Source organism: Thalia democratica, chromosome 3, assembly GCF_965202585.1.
Source record: "Thalia democratica chromosome 3, ktThaDemo2.hap1.1, whole genome shotgun sequence".
Classification (NCBI taxonomy): Eukaryota; Metazoa; Chordata; class Thaliacea; order Salpida; family Salpidae; genus Thalia; species Thalia democratica.
The window spans coordinates 38941870-38959892 of record NC_139167.1 but is presented as its reverse complement, the minus strand read 5'-3'; the positions used below and the strand labels follow the sequence as shown (position 1 = coordinate 38959892).

The following is an 18023-nucleotide window of genomic DNA, read 5'->3' as shown; positions in this document are numbered from 1 at the left end:
TTACTCAACTCTTTTATATCAATGGTAAAGAAAAAATTTTGGCGAACAATTCACCTATTAAGAGGGTTTCTACATTACCTGGAAACCTAGAATATGACAATTTAGGCAAAAAACCTGGAATTTGAGAAACTTTGAACAAAAATCACTAAAAAACCTGGAATTTTCCCATGTTCGGTAGTAAAATGTCAATTTGACTCAAAAAATCTATCATATAAATGAAAAATTTATCATCAAATTTTTTTTATTAAAAAACATATTTAAATTAGCTTTACAGTATCTTTTCAATGTTTTATGCTATTTAAAACAGTTTCTTACCTTAAACTTAACTTTAAACTAAAAATAGACCGAAAATGTATACTTTTAAAATCTGGAAGGAATTTGGAAAACCTGGAAAAGATTTTGATAAAATGAGTGGCAACCCTGTATTAAGGTATTTTATTTTTGTTAAAATTAAATAGTTTTGTTTTCTTACTTATCTAGTGCTAAAACCGTTTTATGTATAGTATATCTAATTTTCTTTTGTAATCAATGTTATTCTTAGACCTCTAAAGATATTTTTAAACGTATAGTTGACTGTTTTTCTACAAAATCAATCTTATTATGATTTTAAGTAAAGTTTAGTTTGATTTAGATTTTATGCTTAAGTATAACATTTATAATAAATATGCTACTTAAATTTAGCTTCCTAACATGCAGGGTTGCCACTCGGTCAGGAAAATTTTAAAAAATGACAAAAGTCAGGAAAAAATGGGGGGTTTTAAAAAAAGTCAGGAAAATTGACGAAATTAAAAAAAAATCAGATTTTGTCAGTTTAAATTTACAAAATTCCTTGTTTCCAAAGCCTTCAAATGGTAAAAATTAATTAAAAGTCCTTTAAAGTCAGAAAAATTTGCAAAATCTTAGAAAAATTACAAAAATTAAAATTTTATTTCCAATGCCTACATATGGTATATATTAGTAAAATATCCTTTATAAAACTGCAATAGTTTTCTATTAACATATTGAACAAGTACCCTACTTGAACAAGCAGATTTTGTAAGCTTTTTAATATTGATGATTTCTAGCAAGGACACTTCCATAGTGAAACTGTGATATATACACAAAAGTTAATCTAGCAAAATTTTAGAATCAAAGTGTTTTTTGTTTAAGTAAATAATTGAGTTCTTTATAACTAAGCAGTTAGTTTAGTATTTTATGTTACAAGTTAATGTGTATACTTTACCTCTATAATTTTTTCAAAGTAGCTTAAATTTATAAAATAGTTAAGTTATAAAACATATAAGAGAGGTATATGCCATAATTAAATTTACTTATTATTTGTATTTTTTGTAGAGCAACTTAAGTTTTTAAAGTATATTTTATAAGTATACTTAATTTTAAAGTATATTTATTTGTTACAAATTTTATACTAAATGATAAAAGGAAATATTTTATACAACAGATATATAGTTTACTTTTTTATGTCTTTTTTTACTGTTACTTAAGTATATTCTTTTTTAATTAATTTTTAATTTAAGGATTCTATATTAAATAGTTTAGGTAGTATTTTGATAAACTAAGTAAACAACTTATATAAGTAAAAAATGTTTTAAATAAATACTTTTTATTACTAGATATTTAAAACTTCTAAGTTGTTTTACAACTTATATGCTAAGTCTGACCAAAATTTTATTTTTTAGTTAAATAAATAGAATTTTACTGGTAGAGAGTAAATTTATTTTTCGTATTAAGGTGTTAGATTAGAATTATTTGAACAGAAAACTATTACTTTATGTATTGGGTTTTCAAACTCAGACTAACCATTGTTTTTTTTCAGATCAGCATTTAATTGTTTTTTTTTGTATTTTAATTATGCAAAAGTTTACATATTCTAAAAATTTGTGTTCTTTATTGTTTTAAGGTTCAACTGTAAAAATTTGTTATTGTTTTAAGATTTTAGTTGTGAAAGTTCGTTATTAATTCAAGGTTTTAATTGTAAAAGTTCCTTATATGTCATTAGTTTATCTAGATACATTCATGCTAGGAAATGCTAAAAAAATGTGTCTTTTTTCAGACAAGCTGTGTTTATAAGGTAATAATACAAGTATTTTGCTGATAGAGCTGTTTATTACAAACATCAATCATACACAGATGGTTTAAGTGATGTACTGGAAGTTTGATGATAGAATTCAGCAAAAAACTGTTGTTTTTAACCTGTATTAAAAATAGATTGAAAGCTTTATATAGTTTCAAGTGTTAGATTATGTATTTTAGAATAAGTTTAATTAGAGAGTTTGATTAATTAATGATGTTATTAGGCATAATATATAATATAGAAAAGTATTTCGTTCAAAACTCAGAATAAAGCTAAAGTTACAAATTAATAAAAGGCAACTTAAATACAGGTTTGCCAAAATTTGACAATTTAAGAAAAAAACCTGAAGTTTGATAAGTTTTGAAAAAACCTGGAATTTCGAACTAAATTCAGTATAAAACCTGGAACTTTTGAAAGATTTCTACATGTAAAGTAATAAAATTTTGATGAGATACCAAAAAAAGTTACTACTAAAAAAATTAAAGCATCTTTACAGTCGATTTTCTTTTTATACTATATAAAACTGTTTTTAAATTTCATTTTATACTAAAACTTTACTAAAAAAATTAATATAACTTAGACAATATTTAGAAAATCTTCAAAAAAATAATTTCAATCCTGTAAATGATATTGTAAAACAACCCGTTTAGGTTGTTAGCAGTTAAGAAAAAAAAAAAGTTTAATGAATTATCTAAAGTCGCATATAAAAAAAATATTTGTAAGGAGAGTTTGTGTTTTATATTTTTCTTAAATTTACATTAGCACGCGATAAAAATTAAGTTTTTAATGGTGAATGCGTGTATCATAATTTACCATAACCAATAAATTAAGTAGTAAAAAATATTCAAGTAACAAAAAACGAAGACCACTAATAAACTTCATTAATCAAATAGTTTTAATTAATTAAAAAATATCTTTACGGTGCCGAAATGTTTAGATTTATTTACAACTCTTGACCAGCACATATAATAGAAATGATTTTTAACATAAACAGGATTTCCAAACAATTTTTAAACTTACATAAAAAAAAACGTGGATTTTGCTAAATTTTGAAAAATAGCTGGAACTTTGATCAAAAATACATGGAATTAAAATATAAACTACATATAAAGTAATAAGATTGTAATTTGATATAAAAACTTATCATACACGTTAAATTATTTTCGTACCATTCAGATTTTTTTATTACCAAGTCCATATAAAGAATCCTTTCAACATTTATATTCTTTTACATTACTATTGTATTTTAAACTAAATTTTATACTAAAAATGGTCAAAAAAATTTCTCACTTCGAAAACATGGAATAAATTTGAAAACCTGGAAAAAGTTTAGAAAAATATTTGATAACCTTGCATACAAATGATATATTTCAACAAAAACGTCTTTAAAATTTATAGAAGAACTTATGAAATCGAAATTTAGTAACCCAAAAACATAGTTAAAGAAACATATTTTAGATTAATAGATTATGTATTATAAAAACAGCTACTGTTAACTATTTTCCGTTTTTATGTGAAATTTTACTTTTTAATTCTAAAAAACGTGCAAATTCACCCAAGTATTGCTTTGGTATTTTAATTTACAAATGTGGTGTATGACTAGTTAACCGAAAGGTTTTTAAGTACACCACGTCCTTAAACCAAACTTTTTGAGTGCTTTTTTATCATTCAATAAACCGTATTATACAATCATTAGATAAGCTAAACAAGTTAAGTTGTACCAAAAAAAAAAAAAAAAACTAAAGTAGACAATTTTCAGGCCGCAGCAGAATTCGGCTCGCCGAGCAGAAATTATTTGCATGCGACTTGAAAACTACTTTTGCAGTACAAACGTATTTGATGCTTTATAACAAACATGTTAAAGTTTGTCTTAGATTTGTTTATAGTAAACTACACAATACTGCTTAATATGTGACTATTCCATTGTAATTTTGCTTCAATATAGTTTTCAGCATTATGAAGCCTACTAAGGCTCCTTTAAATAAGTCCGAAGTAGTTTTTCTTTTGAATACGATGAAAAAGATTATCTACTAGTACAGTTCTACAATGAAGACAATAAGTAGTACCTATAGTTTGGAAAATACGATGCGCCTTACACAATAACGCCAACAAGTAAAAATTGCACTGGGTCCTTATGGGTTACGTTTTAAAATAAGGAAATTATGAGCAAATAGTTTTTAAATATGAGGTTCAGGATTTATGGTTAAAAAATGGTTGTAGCTCATGGGATCTCCTTTTCAAACCAATAACTTATTTTTATACTTCTGTTTAAAATAAAAGAAAACAATTACAAAAAAAATACAAAGCAGTAATATCAGTTCTGTAAAAGTTGAAAAATGAATTTATAGTTTGTTTTTACTATATGTCTTCAAAAAAAAAATTCGACTGATCCATTACAATGAATACATTCTTGATTTGAATTAGTTTTATATACATATTCTTTTTGTATATCTAAAATTGCTGACTAGGTTTAAAAAAGATTTCTCCGAACATAAAAATACTTAACTATGTTACTTTATGTATTAACAATCTAATGTATTGCAATAATTTCAGGATAAATTCTTTTTGCCTAAACTTATGAAGTATAAAGTTTGAGTGAAAAAATATTTATTTAGTATTTTCAAGAAAAGACTATACATTCAATTTTAAAAAGTAACATAAAATAAATAAAAAATATAACAGAATATATAATTTTATTTATAATTTATTGAACGACAAAAAAAAGATGCTCAAAATATTTGGTCCTTGGAAAACAAAAAAAACTTTCGGTTATCGAGACGTTCACCACGGATACTTTTAACGTCAGTTCAGGACAAAAAAATTAAACATTTGCTTTCTATATAGAGTAAATATTATAAAAAAAATATAAAGTAAATTTATTTTTATTAAACTTTGGTTTCAATGTTAAAGGACTGGCTATTGTTTTTTAATAACATAAACGATCTACTAACTAGATCTAACTTTATGTAGACAAAACTGGGAATATCTTTCTAAGTGGATTTTTTCAAATATTTTGTTAGGAGTTTTTAGTTTTTTTAATAATTATACGGTTCCACACATGTAAAAAATAATAAAATATACACTAAAGTTTATTTATAAGCTAAAAGTACAAAACCTTTCAAACAATAGTAAAAATAATTAAAATTTTATACTTTAATCACTAAGTTTTACTTTTTGGTTTCAAAACAGTTTGAAAAATGTGAAAAAATTATTGTTATACTTTGTTTATTGTGTTTTGTAATAGACTTTCTACATTAAAAAGTTCTAGTTAGCCTAGCATAAAAGTTTATTTAGATGTTAATTAAAGAGTTTTCTGAATATTTAATTTTTGTTTATTAAATGTTCTTTACATTAAAATTTTATACACTTAAAATATTAATTAAAATAAAATGATTACAAATAAGGCAAAATTGACTTTTAACTTTACTTTAAGAAAAAGAAAAAAATGAAGTATATTTTTGTTGCTTTGTTTAAACACTAATTATTTATTTGAACTGTTTGTAATAATTTATTTAGTTGAAAACTAAGTTACTAAAGCTATAAAGTCGTGAAACTAGTAAAACTACTGAGTTATGAAAGCTTAATATGTTTCTTTTATAGTTTTTTTCTTAGTAAATTGTTTATCGATTTTGTTTTCTATTAAAGAGATTTATGGTTAGAGTGTTAACTTTGAAATATTTATTACTACGCTTCTAAAACAAATTAAATATCATCAAAACACTTTTAGTTAAGAGTATATTGTTTAAAACTGTGTTTCATGCGCTTAAGCAATAATCATATTAAACTAACTCTAAAAAAATCTAAGCCAAAAATAAAAAATATCAAAAGAAGAAGACCAAAGTGATAAAATATAAACTAAACTTTAAAGAAAGTGTTTTTGTGTTTTGTTTAAAATAAATTTTGTCGGAATTTTAATTAGAAATTATGTTAAACTTTTTATTCCAGTTTATTTTTTTTTCTTTGGTTTGTAACTAAAATACATTAAATAAAGTATGGGTTTACCTTACTTAATAGAAGTAAAATAAACACATAACTAGTACATCAGTTGTTTAGGATTAAGTTAGAGTAAATTAAATGAAACCTCAATTATAAAGAAAATTTATTTAAAATCAATCTAAAACTTGTTTAGCTCGTATTTTACTGTCAAAGAACAAAGCCAAAAATTTAATTTAATTTTAACAGTAAATAGTAGTCTATAAAGGTATATAAACAATAGTTATTGTTCAATAATTAATTTTATCATAAAAACATCAATTTATAAAAAAAAACTTGTTAACAAAACCATAAACTTATGTAAATAAATATTAGTTTTAAGACACTAGAATAAGCTAGCTAAGCAACTAAAGGGCAATTTGTTTTTAAGATGACACCATATTTTACCTAAGCATCTGATAATTTATAACTTTTAAAATTTTAGCATGTTTTACTAATGCTATCATCTACATCTTTATTTTAACCGCAAACAGATGGTAAGAAAACTAATTTTTACTAAACTTATAATTTACTAACGTAATTAAATTATAACAAAAAATCTACAAAACATTTCAAAAGTAGTAAAAATTATTTTCAAAATTGATATTTAAATAAGAAAAAAATTAAGTTTATAACGTACATTGTTTCATAAAAAAAAAGTATATTGAAGCTCGTTATCAAAAAAAAAACTTTTATTACATTAATTTAATTATGCTAGAATCTTTTTTTCTTAAAATTAAAAAAAGATTAAGTTTTATAAATGCTTGTAATCGTTTAAACTGAAAATAATTTGTAATTTTTATTTTTATTCACAAATTTTACAAACCATTTTGTCTGTATGCAAATTAAAAAACATAAAAGAAAACTTACAATTTATTTTAGTTTCAAACAGCTTTATAGTATTAATTTTTCAAGCAACAAAACTATAATTTTTTGTTCAAAAGTTTTTTTTTATATATGTTTATAGCTAAATGTTATAATGTATAACTAAGAATGATTTTTTAATGATAACTTCTAAAGTAAAATTTGTGATAAAAAGTTTTTCATGAAGGTAAAATTAGTCTATGCAAAAGAGTTTATTTTTTTTGTTTTTGTTATGATTCACGTAAATAATCAAACGTACTTGAAAATTTAGAAGTAATTGTTGTCAAACTACTATGTAATAAGATCAAATCGCCTTAGGTTACCTAAGGTAACTTTCGAAGTACAAACTCATGGAAAAAATAAGTTGTGAAACCTTTTGTTTTAAATTTAGTACTTGTTAAATTGTAAATTGACATTAAACTTTCTTAATTTTTTTTATGAATTTTTTTTTTTACGTTAAAAAAAAAAGTTTTAAAACATTTGAGAGTTATAATTTAAGTATTAGAAAATAGTTTTTACTAGCTTTCTACATTTTAAACACTTGCTTAACTTTATTTTTAAAAAGTTTTTATATATTTCTAGATTGTTTGCTTCTTTTTTACTGTTACCAGAGAAAGCTTGTCTTAGTTTTGAAGAGAGCTATTAAGTGAACTTTTGTTTTTTTATTATAAAGCAGTAAAAAAAGTAACTTCGAAGTTAAATTGCTGTTACAAAAGTGGTAGTATGTAGTTATAATTTTTTTTTCAAATAAAAAAGTTCTTTTTTTTGGTGTAAAATATTTACTTAGTGAATATTTTGTCAAGCTTAAAAGTTCTAACAAAGTAGTTAATAAAATACTTACTATTGGAACAGTTTGTATTAAAACTTAGTTTTTTACAGCTGTTTTAGAACATAGTACGACTGTTTTTAATATTTGGGTGTTTTATAAAATGACTTGAGTATTTTGCAGAAATTTTTTAAAGTTTTGGTTACGTCTATTTGATGTTGATTAAAGCAAAAACGATGAAAGGGTACTACTTGATCGCTCTTGTCTTTTTACTGTTGGTATCAATCTTTTACATTTACAACTCTATTTTGCAATTTGCTATATCCAAATACATCGGGTTCGTTGTTGTATACAAGGAATATGATATGGTAGTTCAGACAATCTTTAAATACAATTTAATGTTAGTTTAGAGTTATACGAAGAATACATTGTCAAACGAACAAAGCACGAAGTTGGATTTGAATTAACAAGAAAAGAACACATTCCTGATCGATTTTGGAAAAATGATTTGTCTTATTCTCCTCATAATTATGAGTAAATTTTTGATTTTTGTAGAACTTTAGTTATTCCATAGATTTAAAGAGTTACAATGTAGAAATACCATTTTTGAAATTAGAAATCATAAGTTTTTTTTCTTAGATTGTATTTATAATTAAACTAACGAAATTAACTAAATAAAGTTATCACAAAAAAAACAATCAAAGATTCTAAAAAAAATGTCGTTTATTCTTTTTTAATTTTTTGATCAGCTAAAAAATAACTTGGATAACTGAACAATTTAACAAAGTTTTATATCTATTTGATACCATTAACTGCGAACTAATAAATACAAACTCAATAAAGTATTTAAACTTCTAATATAGAACTTTGAAAAAAACAAAAAGAATCAACTTAAGTAAATTTTCAAAAATGTAAGTTTAGCAAAAAAAAATATGTTTTCAAATATCATGGTTTATTTTTAGGTTCGTTATAACAGCGCCTAGCTGTGGTGATAAACACTTTCTTGTTGTCATGGTAGCAAGCGCCATGTGGGAATTCGAAAGAAGGGAGGTGATTAGAAGAACGTGGGGCAGCAACCAAATTGTTTTAGAAAAACCTATAAGGATTTTGTTCTTTGTAGGTAAATTTGATAAAATTTATTAAGTTTGGACAAAAATATTAACACAAAAAACTATTATTTAGTTAATGTGAGAATTTTGTGGAGTTTTTATATAAGTTATTCAAAATCTACCTACTTTGTGAAAAAAAAAACATAACAACTTAATGTACTTTTTTGGTACAACAACTTAAGCTGGCTGTAGCATAATAGTTTCAAGGTAAACGAGTAACTTAGACTTTATGTATGGTTTAAGAGGTTGAAAACTAACATTAAATTTTTCAATGAACTTGTTAAAACTTTTCTTGAAAAACAAGGAAACACACTGAGAGAATTTTAAAGCAGCGAAAATAACTTTTATTGTTAGATTAGAGGTTGGCAGCCTTTTATAAGTCACGAGTCAATTTTCTTAGAAAAAGATGTTCACGGTCCGCTTTATACTTAGAAAGTTCTTCGCGGACCGCAGTTATTCGAACAAGTGTTTAGTAATCATTGAAAAATATACATTCTAACCCAAAAATGTAATAAAATAAGTATCAAAAGCTAACTAGGGATGAGTGTTTATTAAAATAATAGCTTAATTACAAGTTATTACTACTAAAAAATTACTTTTTATTGTTTTAAAAAAGTATGTTTTTAGCTGATAAGTACCTCGCCGGCCGCAGATTTCGGCTTTTGAGGGCTGCATTTTGCCTAAGACCGTAGTTTGCCGACCCCTGTGTTAGATTTAAACCAGTTTTTGTGTTTTTAGGAAACGATAAACAAATTCGTAACATTATAATAATACAGAGTGCACTTATACATGAAAGTTATGTTTAGTCGTTTAAATTATACAGTTGTATATAAATTTCCAAAATGCTATTATTTTGAGTCTCTCTTACTATTTTGATACTTTTTTTTTAATTTTTCTGAAACTGCATACAATTAAAGTTTCTCAGGGTTGTACCTTTATATCATTTGTAAATGAACTCATAATGTTTTTTTTTAGTCTCGTGTTATTGTTTTACAACACTTTTCTTTGAAAGCACGTTTTTACCTTACTTAGGATGTTTTATTAACTTCATCGTGTAAACATAAGTATTTTTCAATTAATATGTCAAATAGTACAAACAAATCAAAAATTAAACTAAAAATAAAATCGCTTTTTTAAACTCTGTAACGATACTTGAGTTATGAACGACATTAAAAATATTTAAAAAACTGTTATAAATATATATAGTTTAAAAACGATTTACAAACATAAAAAACACTTCACGAACAGTACGATTACTTAAAACAACCTGCACGTAAAACTCTTTTTATATTCAAATTTAGCTGATGATCACAACTCAGTTCATTTCAATTCTATAAAGCGAGAGGCAACGATATACAATGACGTTATAATGGAAAATTTTGACGAGAAGTACCGTAACTTAACTCTGAAAACGCAAGGTAGGTGTATTTTTCACTTTATAAAAACTTGAGCCAACTCAATATTATCCTCTTGCTAACCTATACGTTTGTTGCTTTTAATGTAAAATACATAACGCAAACATTAAAACTTCTACAAATATTTTTGAGCTTTTGTTTTCAATTTTTTTATTCTTGAAAGATTTTAGTAATTACAAAGTAATATTAAAATCATCTTTAGTATGAGTTTATTTAATATCTAATACAGTTAAATATTGTACTGTTTGTTTTTATTACTTAGAAGTATATTTTATAAGGAACAATTAAATTTTTATGTCATAAGTTTGGTGTATTAAAAAAAATAGCCTTAGAGACCTAGCTTACTTTTTAAACAATAACGAGAAGTTTTTTACTTTTATGGTCCTACTATTAAAAACTTTTATATTTATAAGCATAAACGATTTAGTGGTTTTAAGTTTATTCCGAAACTAGAGTTTCGCAGTGGTATTACTACTAGTTGTCTTCAGTTAAAATAAACTTGCAAAATCACTACATATACTACAATATGTATGTAGTAATTTTGCAAGTTTATTTTGACTTAAGACAACTAGTAGTAATACCACTGCGAAACTCTAGTTTCGGAATAAACTTAAAATCACTAAATCGTGTATCTGAAGCTTTTTAAAGTTTTTAAATTGAGCAAAGTTGTATTAGCTTATTGTTAAAGATTTTTTGAACATATATTTATATAAACCTTAAATTAAAAAAAATGTTTAGGTAAAATTTGTTATGTTAAATAAAGAAAAACTAAAAGGTAATTGTTTCATAACTTTTGATATTTGTTTTTGAAATAGTTTGTGTTTTGTAAAAAATAACTAGTATACAAATTTAAAACGTTCATTTAAAAACAACAGACCTGGTATCTATTAATTTATTTTATAGCAATTTTTTCTTTTGTTACAAATCAAAATTCAAAAACAATTGTAAAAAATTACAACTATAAATTAAGTTTATGTAAAACACTATGTAAAAAAAATCCTTTGAGTTGGATTAGTCTAAGAAAGTAAATACTTATAAACGTTAATTTTTGTAAACGAAACAAAGAACAGGAAAGTAAGTATATTTCTTTGTACTAAAAACAGAAAAAAACTAATGACTTTTAGTTATTTCGATTTTTATATTTGCCAAAACTTAAAAGATTAAAAGTGTTTATAAGTAACAAAGTAGAACAGATACAATACGATTATTATTAAATCACGATGCTCAGAAAAGCCAATATTTATTGATCCAGCGTCTAGTTCTATTTATTTAACTGTATTTTCGTTTTACTTTTATAAGGTATTTATAGTTTTGTAAAACAGTATACAAAAATCAAATAAACCCATCAGATAAGGTTATTTGTTTGTTCAAAAAAACTTTGTTCAGTGATAAAGTAAAGTTTTTCATAGTATAACTTGTTTTATAAGTCAGAATTTTATTTTAAGAACCTGTTACGTTTATTTCAAATCAACAATTACAAGTTTATCAGGATGAAAAACTAGAAAATTTTAAAGAGAAAATTGCCTAAATTTTAAAATAAAGTTTATACATTGAAATTGTAATTTTTTAGTCTTATTTAAAGCTATTTGATCTAAGAAAAATTTATTTCTAAGGTCAAAATTTGAAAATAAATATAATTGTTAATCTTAACCTCACATATGTAATTATAGTTAAACTTAATTAACTTTAACTATTCAATATTTACTACCCAAACTTTTTTCTTCATACTTTTTTCTTCACTAAAAACTAAGTTACAACTATGCTTATTTTACGCTGTTAAAATCTAAAAACTTTTTATCACAAATTAGAAATTAGGCACCTTTGTGGTATTTACAATTAACCATTAATTTAGGTTATCGTTTTGTTTTAGTATATAGAAATTAAAATGTTTTTTATTTAGAAATAAATTTGTTTTGTATTTACATTTTTAAAGTTAGAACAACAAAAAGCAAGTTCAAAGTAGTTCAACTTGAAATTTCAAATAAAGTTCAAATTTCTTGTAAAAGCTGTATTTTGACGTGTAACTTACTTTTAAGCTTTAAAAGAACTTTATTTAAATTACAGTACTGATTTAATGAAACTTTTCTTAAGTTTAAAACTTTTCTTTAGACTCTAAAATTAAAAACAGTATTTGATTTTTTTTGAAAGTAAAGAGTAAAACTGGTCAAAACATCTACCTCAAATATAACGTGATCATAAATTATCAAAGTTGTATTACTAAAAACTTTATTTAAAAAATTTATTTTAAAGATATGTTTTAAAATTAATCTATCTTATAACAACATTTTTTTTCATGCTACTACATTAATCTACACTAAGCTGAAAGTTTTTTTTTTATGTGTAACCATGGATTTAACCGAATCTTCTACTTTGGCTTGTTACAACAAAGGGTGCTTTTATGTCAAAACAGCAATTAAAACTATTTTGCCTGAGCTTGAAAACAGCTTAAAAGAAAGCTTTTGTATATTGGAAAACAAAAAGACCAACAAAACTTATTCGAAGATTGTTCTAAAATACAGCGCAACTAAAAATAACTTTAAGCAATACTTTGCACAAATACTTAAAAATAAAGGCAACAATTTATATCTTGTAGTGCTGAAAAAAGGAGGTCTAAATAGTTCTGTGAAAACTGAATTCAAGCACTATAAAACTTTTTACAGAGCGTGGCGTCGATACAGAAAGTTTTTTCATAAACTTAGGCGTTACAGAAAAAGACACAAAGTGTTTAAGTTCAAAGAAAAAGCTCTATTAACTTTTAAAAGACCTGAAAATACAATTGAAAACTTTAACTGTGTCAGTGAAACAAAACTATTTTCAAATATTCAAATAAGTGAGTCTGCTCTTCAGTTTTTTAAAACGTTCGCAGTTGACATAAAGCCTTTATCAGCGCTTTTTAAAAATGATTTTACGAAAACCTGTGTTGGTTATACTACTCAACAAGCGTTGGTTATTGCAAAAGAAATACTTGACAAGCTTGAATTTTTTCAAAAAAAGACTCGCATATCCTCTTCTTTGGAGTCGGAACAAAAGTTCAGAGAAGTTTATTTCAACTTGATCATACCAAGCAGTCTAGATGAAGACCTCGGACCTCCACCTATAAATTCGTTTGAAAAGATTGAGCAAAGAAGAATACTTTTGAGAGCACTGGGTGGAGAAAAAAACGCTGTTATAGAAAGCAAACTGTCCTTTCACGAAAGGTGCAACTTTCTACACAGCATGCTCGAACACAAGATGATTGCGGTTGAAAAAACCGAACAAATAGTTGAAAAAGTAAAAAGCAGCGTAAAGCTGACGTGCATCTCGATCCACCAACCTGCGAAAGTAAACTTTCTGCAGCTCTTCCAGTACGACAAAACGCCGAGCCCGAAAGATCGCAACAAAAAGCTGCTTTGGTTCGGACTGAACCTGTCGACTTTGAGCCGCGTGTTGCAAGAAGGCTTGCCGTTTTCTTACCCGTCCACCGCCAACAGCGTGGGGTGCGGCTTGTATTTTTCAGACGTGGTCTCGGACGCGGCCAAGTACTGCTATCCCGATTTCAAACCGGGGGTGGAATTCGCGGACGGAGTGCTTTTACTGTGCGAGGTTCTTTTGGGCGAGAGCAAAAAAATTGACCACCCGAAGCCCTTTCTCGGCGACACCCCTCCGGGATATGACAGCATCACCGCCATTGGTAGACACCAGCACAATGACAGTGAGGTTTTAAACGACAAGCACGGAGCCAGCTTTTATTTTGGTGACGTTTTTTTGAACGAAAGCGTTTCGACTCAGTTTTACCATAACAAGTATGTTGTTTACGACGCGTCGAAAACGAAAATTCGGTATTTGGTACGCGTGAGTTTTCAAAAGAGCAGCAGATAAGACTTTTATTTCAACTTTTAATCTTTTTTTAAACAATTTAAAAGTCTACTAAATTTTCTTGTTTTTTTCGACCAAAAGTGCGAATTTTTTTTATGCCTAAGTTTACAAATTCAACTGGTATAGTTTTATTAGCTCATTTATTTTTTTACTAAAATTTAGAGAAAATATACTTATAAATTACTGTGTTATTTTTCTTATGACATTCAAAAAACTAAGTTAAAACAATATATAAAACAAGAAAATACTAAGTATTATTTTTGATTTATATACGATAAAAAACAGCACTTTATAACTTTCTAGATTAATTTTTTTTGTATAATTCTTATCTACAAACTATTTTTATTAATTAAGAAAACTTTCATTCAATGTTTTAAACTTAAGAGTATTTACGTTTTACTCTAAACGATAACAAAATAAATATGGCGAACTTACTTTTTTATACTGTTGTAATAAACAAAATAAAAGTAAATTAAAACATGATAGTTTTTAAACTCCATAACAAAATTGTTTTATCTTAACAAGTATTTTGTTTTCGCATATCTAAAAAGTACCATACTGCATGTATTACAGTACCAAGGTATACGCGTATCAAAAAATATCTAACTTTTGTATTACTGTTAAAAAAGAGTCATGTATTAACTATTAAAATTATAAAACTTATTTAAAACTTTATATATGTTTGCCTATTTTAAAGCTGGTTTACTAAGTAGTACAAATAGGTGTTTGAATATCTGAAAATATTTACTTGCAATAACAACTTTTAACTTGCTTGCTCAAGAGTTTTTGTTTTTACTACAAATCTTTATTTTTTTATAGTAAAACTTTAAATTTTTAAGATATTTTAATTTTAATTTTTTTTATAATATCGATAAACTGACTATGCTTGTTAAAGACGAAATTTAAATATTTTTTTGTTCGAAGTTTTATGAGAAAAGAATAATTTTGTTTGGTATTTTTAGCAATTTATTATTAAAAAGAACTCTTCGTATAAATTTAACAAAGTTTTTTGTTCAAACTTTGAAAATGTCACAAATTCATTTCTAATAAAACCTAATTTAGGTCAACTAAAATGGGCAACAGAACATTGCTCGAGTTCTAATTACGTAATGCACGTAGATGATGACGTTTTTGTTGACCTTCACAGTGTCGTAAGATATCTGACCGAACAACATCAGTGGGTTGCCTTTAATAAAAAAAAAAACTTATACTCAATAGCTCTATTCTTAGTTATAAACTTAATTTGGTTTAATTTGTTGTTTAAAATGTTAACACTATGGAAAAAAAATTACATTTTAAAGATCAAGATTACTGGCGTGTAGCAAAGTCTTCACTCCAGTTGTTAGAAGGGAAGGAAAGTGGGAAATGGCAGTAGAAGATTTCTCTGAAAATAGGTTAAGACCCTTTTAATACTACTAAGTTAATAAATGTTTGAAAATTAAAGTTGATAAAAAATCTAACTTTTTATGAACTAAGTGTTTTTTCATTAGTTGGTAGTTGGAAACTTATCCTTGTAATTTTTTTAACGGCTAAATTTAAAGTTTGAGAAAAAAATTATACATAAAATTTTTTGGTATTTATTTTTACGAATTTTTGGTTATCCTTCTTTTTAAAACTTAGCCTTTTGTGTGCTAATACTTACTTCATATTAAAAAACGTACGTACAATGAAACCTTTTTGTCTTTAGAATTTTTTTGTTGTCTTAGAATATATAAATATTTATTATATTATACATTTGAACAAGAAACAATATTAAAAACCTGAGCAAAAATCAGATTTTTTAAAACAACTTTTTAAAAATGGTTAACTTTTAACAAATTAAAGTTTTCGTTTTCAAAAATATTTTTTAGTAAAAGTTTTACAATGTATTTTTAAGAAGCTAGTAATATAAAAAATAAGACAAAACTTTGCTAGGTTTAGTTATTTTGAAAATATTACAATTTAAAGCATAAAAACGTATTCTTATAAACCAGAGTATAAAGTTGAAAGTAGTCTTATTAAATTATTGTAAAAACAAAGCTAGCTAAGTTACATTACTTTTGGTTATGATAAAATATTTTTCAAGTACTTTTATTATAAAATGAAAACATATATAAAAATAGAGTAACATTGTTTTATTCAGATTAAAAAAAATGTATATGGTTTCATTTGAAAAATATATTAACTATATTCATTATTAAAAATAGAAAGAACAGTTAAGATAAAATAATGTCTTCATCTAAATGCCTTTTTTTGCTTTATAGATTATTATTATTTCATAAAGACAATAAGACGGCCGGCTCACGCAATTTCAATATACGAAATAATGTTTTAAATCTGATTTTAATACATTTATTATGTTTTTATCTAAGTAGTTATTAAAAACAAAAAGGTGAAATACTTAACTAAACTTTTACAGTTTAAATTTTTTGTTAAGATTTTTCTAACGAGTTTATAATTAGTTTAAATGAACTACATGACAATTTAAATATTATATTTTCGCGCAATACCGCATTCGTGAAAGGCGCACCCTTTTATTAAACCTAATGTGTTTAGCCAAAATGTTTTAGTATAAACCATATCTTGAAATTTTAGTTAGTATGACTTGTAAAAAAGTAATCTTGTCAAAATAACTTAATTTAAGTAAATATTATTTAATTTCACGATAACAAGATACACTGATCTTGTTTGTTTTAGGTTTTAAAAGTTTTTGGTTTTTTTAATTGAAACCTCAAGTTAAACCTTAACTAAAAACAATTTTTTAGCATTCTTAGTCATTAGGACTCCTAAGCAAGCAACATGTTTTTGGAGTAAGCTAGAAACTTTTTTTTTGAATTTTATGAAGCTAATTTGAAATCATTAGTTTTATCTGTACACTAGACCGTAAACTTTTCTGTCTAAATTATCAGAACTCCTGTAAAGTAATATCCAGCTTCCTTTTCTTAGTAAAAACACCGCTAAAATAAAAGCTAATACTTTGCACTAGTAGCTTACGTAGAATAAAACAAAGTACAATAAATGGAACTGTAATAAATAGTTTCTGCTTTGCTTAGGAATAGATGACATTTAAAACGTACTTTAAAACTTAAACTTTTTTCTTTCTACTAAGTGAATTATTAAAATCTCAGAGACTGAACTATTCAAAAAAATCTTAAAAAATCAAATAATTCTTAATTGCCATAAAAAGTATAGCAGTTTTTTGTATACTAAGTTTGGTATATTTATAATCAAATAGAACTTCAAAACATCAAGTTATTTTCTATTACTAGCGCTTTATTAAGTGTTTTAAAGTGTAGCTTTAAGCTGACGCCTTACCATAAACATATCAAATATTAAGATACCCAACTTCGTGCCTCGGATGGTGTTTTGTTCTGTCACAGCGAGTTGCCAAAGAGTTGTACCAAGCATCGCTGTCAACTCACCTCATTCACTTGGAAGATGTTACATTTACAGGTTCATAATATTTCCTAATCTAAAATGTTGAGTTTGAAAAACTAAAACACGTATTTAAAAAAGATTTAAGCAGTGCCTATAAATGCTAAATATTTATTAGAGACTACTTTAATTTTGTTTCCTATGTAAAAAAAATAATTGACTTTTGAAGCTTTGTTAACTAGTTGCTATACATCAAAGTCGGTCAGTAAAACCTTTAAATATATTACTTTAAGGAAAAAGTTCAAAGTTTACAATTTAAAAGGTATTTTGAGGGTGAAAGTAGGAAACTTGGAGGCAGAAAAAATACCTGCAAACGAAAGAAGTGAGGATGTTTGCAAGCATCTCGGATGGCCGAAAGATAGAGACACTAACATAAAGCTAATAGAAGCTTGGAGAAACTACTCTAATATTTATTAACTATTTTGTGAGCTGTAGGAAATTTGTTTTATAAACATCTTCATAATTTTTTTTCTATGCAATAAATAAAGTATTTTCAATGGTAATTTTTCATTAAGCTTATTTATGCTATTTTGTACATGAAAAATAAAATTTAT

General features: G+C 25.1%; 1 protein-coding gene across 1 annotated transcript; it reads left to right on the top strand.

Moving 5' to 3' along the window:
* Window positions 1–7912: 7912 nt before the first annotated feature.
* Window positions 7913–17894, top strand: LOC145832273 (beta-1,3-galactosyltransferase 1-like). Its single transcript, XM_082939590.1, has 8 exons — window positions 7913–8013; window positions 8082–8210; window positions 8639–8796; window positions 10087–10203; window positions 15118–15232; window positions 15357–15449; window positions 17372–17487; window positions 17732–17894. Exons 1-8 carry the CDS (start codon window positions 7913–7915, stop codon window positions 17884–17886), a joined length of 984 nt encoding a protein of 327 aa, XP_082795716.1. The 3' UTR covers window positions 17887–17894.
* The last annotated feature ends 129 nt before the right edge of the window (window positions 17895–18023 follow it).

Coding starts and splice junctions, on each gene's coding strand:
- LOC145832273 (XM_082939590.1), top strand. CDS start 7,913: ATGAAAGGGTACTACTTGATCGCTCTTGTCTTTTTACTGTTGGTATCA. Junction 8,211..8,638: donor TATTCTCCTCATAATTATGA/GTAAATTTTTGA, acceptor GTTTATTTTTAG/GTTCGTTATAACAGCGCCTA. Junction 10,204..15,117: donor CTTAACTCTGAAAACGCAAG/GTAGGTGTATTT, acceptor AACCTAATTTAG/GTCAACTAAAATGGGCAACA.